This window comes from Capricornis sumatraensis, chromosome 2, assembly GCF_032405125.1.
Source record: "Capricornis sumatraensis isolate serow.1 chromosome 2, serow.2, whole genome shotgun sequence".
Taxonomy (NCBI): domain Eukaryota; kingdom Metazoa; phylum Chordata; class Mammalia; order Artiodactyla; family Bovidae; genus Capricornis; species Capricornis sumatraensis.
In genome coordinates this window covers 40,910,325-40,927,977 of record NC_091070.1, presented here as the reverse complement: position 1 = coordinate 40,927,977, position 17,653 = coordinate 40,910,325, and the positions used below count along the sequence as shown (strand labels likewise).

At 39.0% G+C, this 17,653-nt stretch overlaps 1 protein-coding gene across 1 annotated transcript in view; it reads left to right on the top strand.

Annotated features, from left to right (window-relative positions):
• FBN1 (fibrillin 1) overlaps positions 1 to 17,653 on the top strand; it is a 273,921-nt gene that overhangs the window by 247,960 nt on the left and 8,308 nt on the right. The window contains exons 60-62 of the mRNA XM_068963729.1: positions 10,532 to 10,648; positions 10,905 to 11,033; positions 11,979 to 12,098. Of these exons, the coding sequence (XP_068819830.1) occupies positions 10,532 to 10,648; positions 10,905 to 11,033; positions 11,979 to 12,098 (366 nt within the window). The remainder of the gene's footprint in view (positions 1 to 10,531; positions 10,649 to 10,904; positions 11,034 to 11,978; positions 12,099 to 17,653) is intronic.

Genomic DNA, 17,653 nt, shown 5'->3' with positions numbered 1-17,653 from the left:
TTCAGGCCAAAAGGGAGTGGACCAATGTATTTAAAGTGATGAAAGGGAAAAACCTACAAGAATAATCTACTGAGCAAGGCTCTTACTCAGATTCAACAAAGAAATCAAAAGCTTTACAGATAAGCAAAAGCAAAGAGAATTCAGCACCACCAAACCAGCTTTGCAACAAATGTGAAAGGAACTTCTCTAGGCAGAAGAGAAAACACCCCAACTAGAAATAAGAAAATTACAAATGGAAAACCTCACTAATAAAGGCAAACATACTGAAAAGGTAGGAAATCATCCACACACAAATATGCTATCAAACCCAGAAATGGTGAGAAGAGGAGAGCATAAATGCAGGATATTGGAAAAGGATTTGATGTTAACAGACTAGCAACTTAAAACAATCTTTCTATATGTAGACTGCTATGTCAAAACCTCACGGTAACTGCAAACTGAAAATCTATAATAGGTATACACATACAATAAGAGAAAAATCCATACACAATGGTAAAGTCAGTCATCAAATGACAAAAAAAGAGAACAAAAGAGGAAGGGAAGAAAAAAGACCTTTTTTAAAAAAGCCAAAATTTTTTTAATGACAGTAAGAACTTACATCCCTTCATGAATCACTGCCTTATCATGGCTAAGGGGATTGTGTAACTCAATGAAGCTATGAGCCATGCCCTGCAGGGCCACCCAAGACGGATGGTTAATAGTGGAGAGTTCTGACAAAACGTTGTCCACTGGAGGAGGGAATGACAAGCCACTCCAGTATTCTTGCAGTGAGAACCCTATGAACAGAATAAAAAGGCAAAAATATATGACACTGAAAGATGAGCCCTCTCAGGTTGGAAGATGTCCAGCATGCTACTGGGGAAGAGTAGACGGCAATTACTAATAGCTCCAGAAAGAATAAAGTAGCTGGGCCAAAGTGGAAACATTGCTCAGTTGTGGGTGTGTCTGGTGGTGAAAGTAAAATCCGATGCTATAAAGAACTATATTGCATAGGAACCTGGAATGTTAGGTCCATGAATCAAAGTAAATTGAACACAGTCAAACAGGAGATGGCAAGAGTAAACATCAACATCTTAGGAATCAGTGAACTAAAATGGATGGGAATGGGTGGATTTAGTTCAGATAGCCATTATATCTACTACTATGGGCAAGAATCCCATGGAAGAAATGGATGAACCCTCATAAACAACAAAAGAGTCAAATGCAGTACTTGGGTGCAATCCCAAAACCGATAGAATAGTCTCAGTTTATTTCCAAATCTAACCATTCAACATCACAGTAATCCAAGTCTATTTACCAGCCACTGATGCCGAAGAAGCTGAAGTTGACCAATTCTATGAAGTCTTACAAGACCTTCTAGAACTAACACCAAAAAAGATGTCCTTTTCATCATAGGGGGTTGGAGTGCAAAAGTAGAAAGTCAAGAGATACCTGAACTAACAGGCAAATTTGGCCTTGAATACAAAATGAAGCGGGCAAAGGCCAACAGAGTTTTGCCAAGAGAATACACTGGTCATAGCAAACACATTTTGCCAACAACACGAGAGATGAGTTTACACATGGACATCACCAAATAGTCAATACTGAAATCGGATTGATTATATTCTTTGCAGCCGAGGATGGAGTAGCTCTATACGGTCAGGAAAAACAAGACCTGGAGCTGACTGTGGCTCAGATCATCAGCTCCTTAAAGCAAAATTCAGGCTTAAACTAAAGAAAGTGGGAAAAGCCACTAGGCCATTCATGAATGACTTAAATCAAATCCCTTATAGAGTAAAGGTGACAAATAGATTCAGGGGACTAGCTCTGGTAGAATGCCTGAAGAAATATGGACAGTTTGTAACAACGTACAGGAGGCAGTGATGAAAACCATCCCAGAGAAAAAGAAATTCAAGAAGGGAAAGTGCTTGTCTGAGGAAGCCTTACAAATAGCAAAAAAAAAAAAAAAAGAGAGAGAGAGAATCCAAAGGCAGAGGAGAAAGGGAAAGTGAATGCAAAGTTCCAGAGAATAGCAAGGAGAGATAAGAAGGCCTTCTTAAATGAACAATACAAAGAAGTAGGGGAAAACAATAGAATGAGAAAGACTAGAGATCACCAAGAATATTAGAAATATCGAGGGCACATGCAAAGATGGCTCAATAAAGGACAGAAACAGCAAGAACCTTTCAGAAGCAGAAGAGATTAAGAAGAGGTAGCAAGAATACACAGAAGAACTGTACAAAAAAAGTCTTAATGAACCAAATAACCATGATGGTTTGGTTACTCACCTACAGCCAGATATCCCGGAATGTGAATTCAAGTGGGCCTTAGGAAGCATTCAATCAAAGGGCCTTAGGAAGCACTTAACTATAATCAAAGCTAGTGGAGGTAATGGAATACCAACTGAGCTATTTCTAATCCTAAAGGATGATGATGTTAAAGTTCTGCACTCAGTATGCCAGCAAATTTGGAAAATTCAGCAGTAGCCACAGGACTGGAAAAGTTTTCATTCTAATTTGAAAGAAGGGCAATGCCAAAGAATGTTCAAACTTCTGCACAATTGTACTCACTTCACATGCTAGCAAGGAAGACAGAAAATCCTTCAAGCTAGGCTTCAACAATACATGAACACAGAACTTCAGACACACAAGCTGGGTTTAGAAAGGGCAGAGGAACCAGAAATCAAACTCCCAACATCTGCTGTATCATAGACAAAGCAAGACAATTGCAAAAAAAACTTTTGCTTCATTGACTACACCTTTGACTGTGTGGATCACAACAAACTGTGGAGAATTCTTGAAGAGACCAAGAAGCACCTTAACTGCCTCCTGGAAAACCTGTGTGCAGGTCAAGAAGCAACAGTTAGAACTGGACTTGGAAAAATGGACTGGTTCAAAATTGGGAAAGGAGTACATCAAGGCTGTATATTGTCACCCTGCTTATTTAACTTATATGCAGAATACATCATGTAAAATGTGGGGCTGGATGAAGCACAAGCTAGAATCAAGATTGTCAGGAGAAATGGCAACAACCTCAGATATGCAGATGATACCATACAAGTGGCTTCTCTGGTGATTCAAACAGCAAAGAATCTGCCTGCAATGCTGGAGACCCAGGTTCGATTCCTGGGTCGGAAAGATCCCTTGGAGAAGGGAATGGCTCCCCACTCCAGTATACTTGCCTGGAGAATTCCATGGGCAGAGGAGCCTGGCAGACTACAGTCCTTGGGGTCACAGAGTCAGATAAGACCGTGCAACTAACACTTTCACTTTGGGGCTTCCCAAGCTGGCACTAGAGAACCAGCCTGCCAGTACAGGAGACACAAGAGATTCAGCTTTGATCCCTGAGTTTCAAAGATCCCCTGGAGTAGGCCATGGCAACCCACTACACTGTTCTTGCCTGGAGAATCCCATGGAGAGAGGAACCTGGGGGGCTACAGTCCATAATTTTGCAAATAATTGGACACAACTGAAGTGACTTAGCATGCACACAATGGCAGAAAGCAAAGAGAAACTAAAGAGCCTCTTGAAATTAAAAGACAGTTGCTCCTAGGAAGAAAAGCTATGACAAACCTAGACAGAATTTTAAAGAGCAGAGACATAACTTTGCCAACAAATGTCTGTATAGTCAGAGCTATGGTTTTTCCAGTAGTCATGTATGGATGTTAGAGTTGGACCATAAAAAGAAGGCTGAGCACTGAATAGCTGATGCTTTCTAACTGTGGTGCTGGAGAAGACCTGAGAGTCCATTGGACACCAAGGAAATCAAACCAGACAATCCTAAAGCAAATCAACCCTGAAAACTCATTGGAAGGACTTATGCTGAAGCTCTAATACTTTGGCCACCTGATGCAAAGAGCTGACTCATTGGAAAAGACCCTGCCTGATGCTGGGAAAGATTGAGGGCAAGAGGAGAAGGGGGTGACAGAGGATGAGATGGTTGGATGACATCATTGACACAATGGACAAGAGTTTGAGTAAACTCAGGGAGATAGTGAAGGACAGGGCAGCCTTACATGCTGCAGCTCATGGGGTCACAAAGAGTCAGATATGACTTAGTGACTGAACAACAGCAGCAAATATCACTGGTGAGCTTAGATGCAAGTATCCTCAACAAAATACTAGCAAACCGAATCCAACAATACATTAAGTGGATCATACACCATGATCAAGGGGATTTACACCAGGAATGCAAGGATTTTTCAATATCTGCAAATCAGTGTGATAAACCACATTAACAAATTGAAGAAAAAAAAACATATGATCATCTCAATAGATGCAGAGAAAGCTTTTGACAAAATTCACCAGGCATTTATGATAAAAGTTCTCCAGAATGTGGGCATAGAGGGAACATACATTATAAAAGCCATATAAGACAAACCTACAGCTAACATCATACTCAACAGTGAAAAGCAAAAGCATTTTCTCTATGTTCAGAAACAAGAAAAGAATGTCCACTTTCACCACTTCTATTCAGCATAGTTGTAGAAGTCCTAGCCACAACAATCAGAGAAGAAAAAGAAAGAAAAGAAATCCAAATTGGAAAAGAAGACGTAAAACTGTCACTGTTTGCAGGCAGATTCTTTACCATCTAACCCATCAGCAAGGCCCAGATGATATGATACAATACATATAAAACCCTAAAGATGCTATTAGGAAACTACTAGACCACATCAAGGAGAGATAAGAAAGCCTTCCTCAGTGATCAATGCAAAGACATAGAGAAAAACAATAGAAGGAGAATGACTAGAGAGCTCTTCAAGAAAATTAGAGATACCAAGGGAACGTTTCATGCAAAGATGGGCTCGATAAAGGACAGAAATGGTATGGACCTAACAGAAGCAGAAGATATTAAGAAGAGTCGGCAACAATTGACAGAAGAACTATACAAAAAAGATCTTCATGACCCAGATAACCACGATGGTGTGACCACTCATCTAGAGCCAGACATCCTGGAATGTGAAATCAAATGGGCCTCAGGAAGCATCACTATGAACAAGGCTAGTAGAGGCGTTGGTATTCCAGCTGAGCTATTTCAAATCCTAAAAGATGATGCTGTGAAAGTGCTGCACTCAATATGCCAGCAAACTTGGAAAACTCAGCAGTGGCCACAGGACTGGAAAAGGTCAGTTTTCATTCCAATCCCAAAGAAAGGCAATGCCAAAGAATGCTCAAACAACTGCACAATTGCACTCATCTCACGCTAGTAAAGTAATGCTCAAAATTCTTCAAGCCAGGCTTCAACAGTATGTGAACCGTGAACTTCCTGATGTTCAAGCTAGATTTAGAAAAGGCAGAGGAAGCAGAGATCAAATTGCCAACATCTGCTGGGTCCTCGAAAAAGCAAGAGAGTTCCAAAAAACCCTCTACTTCTGCTTTATTGACTATGCGAAAGCCTTTGACTGTGTGGATCACAACAAACTGGAAAATTCTGAAAGAGATGGGAATACCAGACCACCTGACCTGTCTCCTGAGAAATCTGTATGCAGGTCAAGAAGCAACTGTTAGAACTGGACATGGAACAAAAGACAGGTTCTAAATCAGGAAAGGAGTAGGTCAAAGCTGTATGTTGTTACCCTGCTTATTTAGCTTATATGCAGAGTACATCATGCAAAAGGCCAGGCTGAATGAATCAGAAGCTGGAATCAAGAATGCCAGGAGAAATATCAATAACCTCAGATATGTAGATGACACCACCCTTATGGCAGAAAGTGAAGAACTAAAGAGCCTCTTGAAAGTGAAAGAGGAGAGTGAAAAAGTTGGTTTAAAACTCAACATTCAGAAAACTAAGTTCATGGCATCTAGTCCCATCACTTCATGGCAAATAGATGGGGAAACAATTGAAATAGTGGGAGACTTTATTTTTAGGGCTCCAAAATCACTGCAGATTGTGAATGCAGCCATGAAATTAAAAGACGCTTTCTCCTTGGAAGAAAAGCTATGACCAACCTAGACAGAATATTAAAAAGCAGAGACATTACTTTGCCAACAAAGGTCTGTCTAGTCAAAGCTATGGCTTTTCCAGTAGTCAAGTATGGTGTGAGAGTTGGACTATGAAGAAAGCTGAGCACCAAAGAATTGGTGCTTTTGAATTATGGTGTTGGAGAACACTCCTTGAGAGTCCCTTGGACTGCAAGGAGATCCAACCAGTCAATCCTAAATGAAATCAGTCCTGAATATTCATTGGAAGGACTGCTACTGAAACTGAAACTCCATAACTTTCTCTGCCTGATCCAAAGAACTGTCTCATTGGAAAACACCCTGATGCTAGGAAAGATTGAAGGTGGGAGGAGAAGGGAATGACAGATGATGAGCTGGTTGGATGGCATCACTGACTCGATGGACATGAGTTTGAGTAGACTCCGGGAGTTGGTGATGGACAGGGAAGCCTGACGTGCTGCAGTCCATGGGGTCACAAAGAATCAGACACAACTGAGCGACTGAACTGAGCTGAGAACCCGTCTATGAATTTGGTAATTTAGTTGCAGGATACAAATTTTATACACAAAAATCTGTTGCATTTGTATACACTAACAATGAAAGAGCAGAAAGAGAAATTAAATAAACAGCCTTTCATCAGAAAGAATAACATACCTTGGAATAAACCTACCTGAAAAGGCAAAAGACCTCTATCTGAAAGACACTAATGAAAGAAATTGCAGATGACACAAACAGATGGAAAAATATCAAGGCAATCTACAAATTCAGGACTATCCCTATCAAATTACCAATGGTACTTTTTGCAAAATTAGGACAAAAAAATTTAACATTTGTATGGAGACCCAAAAAACCCTAAATAGTCAAAGCAATCTTGAGAAAGAAAAATTGAGCACTCACTTCAGTCTATCCTACAAAGCTACAGTCATCAAAAGAGTAATATTATTGGTACAAAAACAGAAATATGAATCATTGGAACAAGATAGAAAGCCCAGATATAAACCCATGCACCTATGGTCAATTAATCTATGACAAAGTAGGCAAGACTATTCAATGGAGGAAAGACAGTCCAGAAAACTGGACAGCTACACATAAAAGAATGTAGTCTTTAACACCATACACAAAAATAAACTCAAAATAGATTAAACTCTTAAATATCAAACATGATACTTTAAAACTTTTGGAGGAAAACAGGCAGCACACCCTTTAAGTTGCAGCAATACATTTTTCAAGCTATCTGTTTGAGTAACGGAAATAAAAGTAAATGAATGGGACCTAATTAAATTCAAAAGCTTTTGTACAGCAAAGGAAACCATAAACAAAATGAAAAAAAAGTTCACGGTATGGGAGAAAATTTTTGCAAGTGATGGAACTGACAAAATCTCCAAAATCTACAAACAGCTCATGCAGCTCAATATCAAAACAAGCAAACAACCCAATCAAAAAATGGATGAAAAATCTAAATAGACATTTCTCCAAAAATGGCCACATGAAAAGATGCTCAGCATCACTAAATTGTTGGAGAAATGCAAATCAAAATTACAATGAGATTTCATCTCACACTAGTCAGAATGACCATCATCAAAAAGTCTACAATAGTAAATGCTGAAAAGGGTGTGGAGAAGAGGAAACCCTGCTACACTGTTGATGGGAATGTAAATTGGTACAGCCACTCTGCAGAACAGTTTAGAAGTTCCTTTAAAAATGAAAAATAGAACAACTGTATGGTCTAGCAGTCCTACTCCCAAGCATGTATCTGGAGAAAACCATGGTTCAAAAGTTTACATGCACCCCAGTGTTCATTGCAGCACTGTTTACAATAGCCAAGACATGGGAGCAACCTAAATGTCCAATAACAGATGAATGGATGAAGTAGATGTGGTACATGTATACAGTGGAAACGGCAACCCACTCCAGTGTACTTGCCTGGAGAATCCCAGTGACAGATGAGCCTGGTGGGCTTCCATCTATGGGGTCACACAGAGTCGGACACGACTGACGCGACTGAGCACTTGGTCAATGATGCAATAGCATTTGCAGCAAAATGGTTGGACGTGGAGACTAAGTGTAGTAAATCAAAGACAAATGTCATATGATATTGCTTATATGCAGAATCTAAAAAAAAAAAAAAGAGAGAGAGATACAAGTGAACATATTTACAAAACAAAAACAGACTTACAAACATAGAAAACTAACTTTTGGTTACCAGAAGGGAAAGCTGGGGGCAGAGGAGGGATAAATTGAGAGTTTAGAATTTATTTATATACCCTACTATATATAAAAGAGATAACCAACAAGGGCTGACCAGATAGCACAGGGAACTTGGCTCAATATTCTGCAATAATCTACATGGGGAAACAATTTGAAAAAGAATAAATCTGTGTATATGTATACTGAATCACTTTGCTGTACACCTGAAACACAGCACTGTTAATCAGCTATACCCCAATATACAATGAACGTTTTTAAAAAATGGGCCAAAGAACTAAATAGGCATTTCTCCAAAGAAGACATACGGATGGCTAACAAACACATGAAAAGATGCTCAACATCACTCATTATCAGAGAAATGCAAATCAAAACCACAATGAGGTACCATTTCACACCAGTCAGAATGGCTGCGATCCAAAAGTCTACAAGCAATAAATGCTGGAGAGGATGTGGAGAAAAGGGAACCCTCTTACACTGTTGGTGGGAATGCAAACTAGTACAGCCACTGTGGAGAACAATGTGGAGATTCCTTAAAAAACTGGAAATAGAACTGCCATATGACTCAGCAATCCCACTGCTGGGCATACACACCAAGGAAACCAGAATTGAAAGAGACACATGTACCCCAATGTTCATTGCAGCACTGTTTATAATAGCCAGGATATGGAAACAACCTAGATGTCCATCAGCAGATGAATGGATAAGAAAGAGGTGGTACATATACAAAATGGAGTATTACTCAGCCATTAAAAAGAATACGTTTGAATCAGTTCTAATGAGATGGATGAAACTGGAGCCGATTATACAGAGTGAAGTAAGCCAGCAAGAAAAACACCAATACAGTGTACTGACACATATATACGGAATTTGGAAAGATGGTAATGATGACCCTGTATGCGAGACAGCAAAAGAGACACAGATGTATAGAAAGGACTTTTAGACTCAGAGGGAGAGGGAGAGGGTGGGATGATTTGGGAGAATGACATTGAAACATGTATACTATCATGTAAGAAATGAAGTGCCAGTCTATGTTCGATACAGGATACAGGATGCTTGGGGCTGGTGCATGGGGATGATCCAGAGAGATGATATGAGGTGGGAGGGGGATTCAGGATTGGGAGCTTGTATACACCCGTGGTGGATTCATGTCAATGTATGGCAAAACCAATACAGTATTGTAAAGTAAAATAAAGTAAAAAAAAAAAAAAAATCACTGAGTTGGCCCCCTCACCTATCTGCAGGTAGTGAGCTGCAGCAAACATGTGATGGTGCTCTAGCAAAGCCCCTCGGGTCACAGAGCAGGCAGGACGCCTGCTAGCAGGAGACAGACAGCTGTCAATAATGCAGAAGCCAGAAGAGCAGAAACAGCAACTCCCCAGCAACAGAAAGAGCACAGGATTGGCTCATTTCTACGAGATGTCAGCACTAGGAGAAATATGGGCGGTTCTTTCAGTTCAAGCCCACTCCAGATATTAGTCTAGCCAGGAGCTGGCACAGATCTGCAGTTCCAAGCACAACTCTGTCTGCAGTGATAAAAGAAGCTCGCAAGGAAGCAGGGGGGCGGGCGCGGGGGTGGGCAGGCAGAGAGCCAGGCAGGAAGGGGAAGGTAGGTAGATTCCTAAATTCACAGCAATTTTTTTTTTAATTAAAATTCAACTAAAAACTGGAACACACTTTGTATCTCTTGACATTTTAAATAGCAATGGTGTGGAGAGAGAACCTACAGGTTCCAGGCAGTGAGGAAAGAGGCCTGGTCAAAACAGAGGATTTTACTGAGAAGTGGAAAATAATCTTGGATAAATATTGTAGATAGTCTTTTTTTAAATTGCTGTTGGCTTATCAGAATGAGGTGTTTTTTTTTCCCCCTTCCTGATTGCTCAATTTTATTTTATCCAAAGGAGGAACTCTAAACAAAGCAGTTAGTTTGGTTTGGTTTGGTCTGGTTGACCATTTCATTTGAGAAGATTAAAAAACAGCAAACAGGAAAGAACCAAGCAGAGAAAATTCATTTTTACCCTCAATTATTATTTTTATATTTCAACTTGAGATTTTTTTCAGTGCTTTGGAAGTTTTTGAGAATCCTTAATCTTTTATTTCATTTTGTAATTTATTTAAATTTTATGATGTATTGGACATTTCTTTGTTGAGAAAATTCTGCTTTCCTATAACTAAAGGGAATGGGTTTTTCTTGGATCACCAAAGAAATGCATTTTTGGTCTGAATTGAAACCACATTTTATCTTTAAAACTCATATCTCTTGGGTTTCTCCTAACCATATGCTGTGGTCCCATTCTGACAAGGTCATTTGAGACGTAGAAATGAAAACTCAGAGCTACTCCCTAGGGTGGCTTCTAGGTTCCTGGGCTTCAGCTCAATTCCAATGCCCATCTTGCATTTTCTTATAGATCTTGATGAGTGTGCAACTAAGCAGCACAACTGCCAGTTCTTGTGTGTTAACACCATTGGCAGCTTCGCATGTAAATGTCCTCCTGGATTTACCCAACACCATACTGCCTGCATTGGTAAGTGGGAGAGGGAAAGTCCTCTGTAGTTATTTTTTGAAGGGTTTGTTTTCAAGGGCTTCTGCTGTTGGAATAAGAAGATAAAACTCAAGAAAATATGTGAATATATGTATATGTGTCTGTGTGTACATGCATGCATGTTGTGAAAAGCTATTGGCCTTTTCTGAGCAAATCACTCTTCTTTCTTCCTTTTAAACAACACAAAGAGAGCTTCGGGGAAGTCCCACCCTCTCCTTTCTCCCTCTGCCTCTTACAGATAACAATGAATGCACCTCTGACATCAACCTGTGTGGGTCAAAGGGCATTTGCCAGAACACTCCTGGAAGCTTCACTTGTGAATGCCAGCGGGGATTCTCACTTGATCCAAGCGGCGCAAGCTGTGAAGGTAGGTAGAGCCCTCAGCTTGATCCAGCTGGTTGCTGCTCATGAGATGGCCTATAAACACCTGCATTGTCATCCTCTATGAGACATCAGAACTGAGCACAGGGGAGGCAGCCAGCTGCAGATGGAAATGTTCTCTCTGGTTTGTACAAGTCCCATATCTTAGAGATACACCTTTTGTTTCATGCTTGACCATGTCCTCAACATATGCTTTTCCTGAATGTAACAAGACTTTCTGCTCAGTTGTTAGTCTAATTGGAAATGACCCAATCAAGAAAAACAGCTAGATTCCTGAATTTGATCACTTAATTTTCTAGTCACTGGATCCAAAATCTTGAAAGGATTCCCTCAATGTAGATTAAGTATATAAGGAATAACTCTTCTGCCAACATATGATTAAACATTTTACTCTTAATTTTTAGGATTTTGTTTTTGTATTAGCCTTTTGGTTTCCAATTCTGGCAGAAATAAGGAAATATAAATAGTTTACACAGCTATCCTATACTGCATTCATGTGCCTTGCATTAGTGTCTTCATTATTTTTATTTGTGGATTTTACCAGGGATGTTTTTTCCCTTGGACTTATCAAAAGCTCCAGAGTAGACATTCTTGAAATTGGTGGTGGAATATTGGTGATGCTTAGAAAGACTGAAGGCAAAAGAAGGGGGCAGCAGTGGATGAGATGGTTTGAGAGCATCACTGACTCAATCAACATGAATATGAGCAAACTCTGGGAGATAGTGAAGGACAGGGAAGCCTGGCCTGCTGCAATCCATGGGATTGCAAAGAATCCCACATAACTTAGCAACTGAACATCAACAATTTTTTATGTGTCAGATGTCTTACTAAAATTGCCTTTCACGTTCATATGCTGATAAATGTTGCTTCAGAAAATACCTCTGAGATATGCACTGATGTGACTCAAACGCAGCTCTGCCTTCTTTTTCAGATGTGGACGAGTGTGAGGGAAACCATCGCTGCCAGCACGGCTGCCAGAACATCATCGGCGGCTACAGGTGCAGCTGCCCCCAGGGCTATCTCCAGCACTACCAATGGAACCAGTGTGTCGGCAAGTAGTTTTCCCTTGTTCACAAGATGAACTGCTGTCAGCTCCTGAGTCAGAATACTGCTTTCTTTCTGAAAACTTTAAGCTTATCACTGAAGCAACAAATACTCATTTCAAATTGTCCATACCTGGTTGAAACCAGAGGGAAGTCATAACCTTTGCAAAGTAGCAAACTAAGAAAAAAAAATTATGATAAAGGGTACTTTGAAGGCATTTGAAATGAAATGCTGACAGAATTCCTTAATTCCTAATATCTCCTTGCTCTTCTGCTTCACTGCTAGTCATCAGCCCACACTGGAGTTCTCTTTAGGCCAACAAAATCCTCCGTCTGACTGAAAACTATCCATCAGCCAAAGGCTACTTTGAGCAGCTTTTGGTCAGAAGATGCAGAAGTGGTTCATTGAATGCTATACACCTTTGGGGCAGGGTACAAGTTTTTTTCAGGATTGCTAAACTCTTTCGAAAATCGAGGGAGTCCCAGACTCTGTCGTTAAATTGAAATTGTCACTTTTTGGTCCCACAGTGTCATAGGAAAATAACTTTTAATGAACATCAGAGAATCCCAACATTGCAAGTTTAGAAGGACCCCAATCCATCTAGCCCATGCCATTATTTTACTAATGAAGGCTTAGAAGCTAGGAAGGAAAGACAGTCTGTCCTTACCCATTCTTTTGTGGCAGCACCAGAGCTAGAATCCAAAGCTCTTTCTTCACTTAATGTTTCAGGGCTGCCTTTCTAGTGTCACCTCTACTTGTTTTTTCTTTTTTTAATTCACCTAGTAGCACTGCAAGCTTGGTGCTCTGGTGACCTGTTTGGCTGCCACTCTCTTGGGAACAGGGCCCTCCTTCTCTAAAACAGAGTGACTGCCTCTGGATGACTGCTCCATGTTGCAATGCTTGATTTTACTCCAAATGAAGACACATTTGGTATGTGTTCATTTATCAAATATACGTCTTTCTCATCTGGTTTGATTCTTTACAAAACACAGTTTTGCAGAGGTGAGTAGGACTGGCTGAAATAACCACAGTGCTAGAGCTTACGCTGCACAGTTTGCTGGTTAGTGATCTGGTTTTAATAAAAAATGCCTTTGTTTATTACCAGCTCAGGGAGGTCCTGGATTTTAATCACCAGTTTCTGACATTGTTCACAAAATTTCCAGCATAAGCTTTGTTGATTCAATACCCAGCATGTGAGTCTATTTGCCCTTATTACATATCTCCCTTGGATGAAACTGAAGCTATGGGGAAGAGTATAAAAGAGGTGAGATCTACCACTGCTGGGCATTATCCTCCTCCTCCTCTGCTTAGTTCAGAGATGATAGAGATGGCCAGGTCATGCCCTTGTTGCCTGAAGATTCTTTGCTGGCCCCATGAAGACTGTGTTCTGCTTGGGACTTGCAGAACCAAGAGTCTATTAAGAAGTTGGAAGAGGGGGAGGATCAAGATGGCAGCATAGGAGGATGTGGAGTTCTCCTACCCCTACAAACACATCAAAAATACATCTACATGGGGAGCAGTTCTCACAGAAAACCAGCTGGAAACTGGCAGAACACCTCTTATTCAGCCAAATCTGCAAGAAAGATCTCCATGAAATGAGAAATCACAGAAAGAAAAAATGGACATGTGGAGACTAAACATATTATTAAGAAACCAGCGGGTCAACAGTGAAATCAAAGAAGAAATCGGAAAATACCTTGAGACAAACAACAATGAAAACACAACCTTACAGAAGCTATAGGGTGCAACAAAAGCAGCTTTAAGAGGGAAGTTCACAATAATATAGGCCTTCTTGGAAAAAAAAAAAAACTCAAATAATTTAATCTGCCACCTAAAAGAATTAGAAAAAGAAACAAAGAAAGCCCAAGACAACAGAAGGAAATAAAGATCAGAGCAGGAATGAATAGAGATTTAAAAAATAGAAAAGATTGATAAAACCAAGAGCCATTTTTTTGAAAAGATAAACAAAATTGAGAAACTGCTTGACAGACACACCAAGAAGAAAAGAGAAAACCCAAATTAATAAAATAATAAATTGAAAGATGATAAATAACAACTGATACTATAGAAATTAAAAACATCCTAAGAGAATCATATAAGAGTTATACGCCAAAAAATTGTGGAGCTCACCTAGAAGTGAGCTTAGACAACCTAGAAGAAGTAGACAAGTTTTAGAAACATAAAGGCTGTCAAAAATGAATCAAGAAGAACAGATCATTTGAATAGGCCCATCACCAGAAGTAAAATATAATCTTAATGAAAAAAATTCCCTGTAAGCTAAAGTCCAGAACTAGATGGCTTCACTGGGGAATTCTACCAGACATTCAAAGAAGAGCTTATACCCATCCTTCCCAAACTATTTCAAAAAATTAAAGAGGAGGTAATGCTCCCAGAGTCATTTTATGAAGCCACCATCACCCTGATGCGAAAACCAGACAAGACATTACATAAAAAGAATTACAGGCCAGTATCATTGATGAACATAGGTTCAAAATACTCAACAAGATATTAGCAAACCAAATTCAACAATACATAAAATGGGTCAGACACCATGACCAAGTTGGATTCATTTCCAGGTCTCAAACATAGTTCACATGAAAAATCAGTATGTTATACCACATCAACAAAAGGAAAGACAAAAAAACACATGATCATCTCAATAGAATCAGAAAAACTATTTGATAAAATTCAACATCCATTCATGATTAAAAACTCTCTCTAAAGTGGTTTTAAAGGGAGCATTTATCAACATAATAAAAGTCATTTACAACGAACCAACAGCCAATATAATATTAAATGGTGAAAAGCTGAAAGACTTCCCACTAAAATCTAGAACAAGACAGGATACCGACTCTCACTGTTCCTATTCAAATTGTACTGGAAGGGAAGAGGTAAAATTGTCACTGTGTACAGATGTCATGATAATCTTTATAGAGAACCCTAAAGACTGCACACAAAAACTACTGGAACTGTTAAATGAGTTCAGAAGGTAACAAGGTACAAGATTAATATACAGAAATCTGTTCCTTTTTTTTACACCAACAATGAAATATCCGAAAGAGAAGATTAAAAAAAAAAAATCCTGTTTAAAATCACATGAAAAGATGAAATAAAATATCTAAAAACAAAGTTTACCAAGAAAGGGAAAGACCTATATGCTGAAAACTATAAAACATTGATAAAGGAAACTGAAGATGAATCAAGGAAATGGAAAGATAGCCATGCTTTTGGACTGGAAGAATTAATATTGCTAAAAGGGCCATACTACCCAAAGCGATCTACAGATTTAATTCAATCCCTATCAAAATACCCATAACATTTTTTACAGAACTAAAAAAATAATAATTCCAAAATTTTTGGAACCACAGACGACCCAGAATTTTCAAAGCAATCCCAAGGAAAAAGAACAAAGCTACAGGCATAACCCTTTCAGAATTCAGACTATGATATAAAGCTGCAATAATAAAACAGTGTGGTATTGGCACAAAAACAGATATATACATCAATGGAACAGGTAGAGAGCCCAGAAATAAACCCATGCACCTACAGTCAATTAATCTAAGGGAGGCAAGAATATACAATGGAGAAAAGACAATCTCTTTAGCAAGCAGTGTTGGGAAACCTGGACAGCTGCATGTAAATCAGTAAAGTTAGAATACTCCCTCACACCATATACAAAAGTAAACTGCAGTTGCTTTAAAGACCTAAATATAAGACACGATACCATAAAACTCATAGAAGAGAACATAGGCAGAACATTCTTGCACGTAAATTGTAGCAATATTTTCTTAGATCAGTCTCCCAAGTCAAAAGAAATAAAAGCAAAAATAAACAAATGAGACCAAATAAAACTTAAAAGCTTTTTTACAGCAACGAAAACCATCAACAATACAAAAGACAGTCTATGGAATGGGAGAAAATATTGGCAAATGATGCAACTGACAGAGGGTTAATATACAAATATATAAACAGCTCCTACAGTTCAGTACCAAAGAAATAAACAATCTAATGAAAACGTGGGCAGAAGACCTAGATAGTCTTCTCTGACATGGCCAACCAGCACATGAAGAGATGCTCACTATTGCTAATTATTAAATAAATACAAATCAAAACCACAATGAGATATCACCTCACATGGTCAGAATGACCACCATCAAAAAGTCTACTATCTTCAAATATGTCTGTTATCATCAAAAGGTTTATATATGAAGAGGGTGTGGAGAAAAGGGAACCCTCCTACACTGTTGGTGGGAATGTAAATCAGTATAGTCATTATGGAGAGCAGTATGAAGGCTATTTTTAAAAAAACTAAAAATAGAGCTACCACATGATCCAGCAATCCCACTCCTGGGGGTATATCCTAAAAGGATGAAAACTCTAATTTGAAAAGATTTATACACCTCAATGTTCATAGCAGCACTGTTTACAAACAAACAGATAATTGGTCTAAAAAGATGTGTGCATATGCAAACACAATGGAATATTAGCCATAAAAACAAATAAAATACTGCCATTTGCAACAAGAAGGATGGACCTATGTAAGTGAGTCACTTTGCTGTACATATGAAACTAACACAATATTATAAATCAACTAAACTTTAGTTTAAAAAAGTGGGAAGAGGTTTGGGGGTTTTGATGCCCAGAAGATACCGATTTCAAACTATTCTCATAATTCTTGGGATTGTAGTTATCCAGAATGAGCATTGCCTTGGACCAGAATGACCTCCTCAGAGCCTTGCAGAGCAAATCTCTTGGACCAGCCCTCTCTGGATCCTTGCTTCTAAGCAGCCAGAAGCTCACTTTTAGAAGATGGATAGGTTTAGGGTATGGGGCCACTGATATCACTACTTTCTAGAAAATATCAAACTTGTAGCTTAAAGTTGGAGCTGATCCATTTTGACCTAGAGAAAATTAGTAAAGGAAAGCCCATTCTACATTTTGGAATTCTCTCTTAACACCACAGCTAAGACACACTGTGCAAGCCTGATGCTGGAACCTTTGAGTTTACAGGGGGTAGGTTTCCATCTGATTTTTAAGGAGTGTCTTTCAGAGATTCTAATCCTATTTCATTCAAATTAGAATCATCTCTTTTTATAAAAAAAGCAAAGCTCTTACCAATTTAAGTAACAACTGAAAGAATAAAACAAAGATTTTGTAGTGTAGAAAAATTCCTTGTGGAGCCATTTGCTCCAGGGTACACACACAGGATGAAAAAGGTCAGGAAAAGTGCAAAACATGTTAAACAATCATGGTATTTGTATATTGATAGAAGGGGTGAGTGCACAAACAGATTGTTTTCAAGCTTCAAACATTGAACATTTGCCAATTTCTTATCTTAATCCGTGGTCCACTCCACCCCACTTCTCCAACCCAGAAAAGCAAGTTTAAGCTTATTAGATTTTCAAGGAGGGAAAAAATAAAAGTAAAATAAAGTAGAAAAGAATTTGAAAAGGGGATAGGGAGAGTTCTTGACCAAAACAGATGAACCTTGACAGTGATCTCATCTGATCTGTTTCCTAACATGTCAATCCCTCTCCAACCAAGAAAGGTACTCACCTTCTT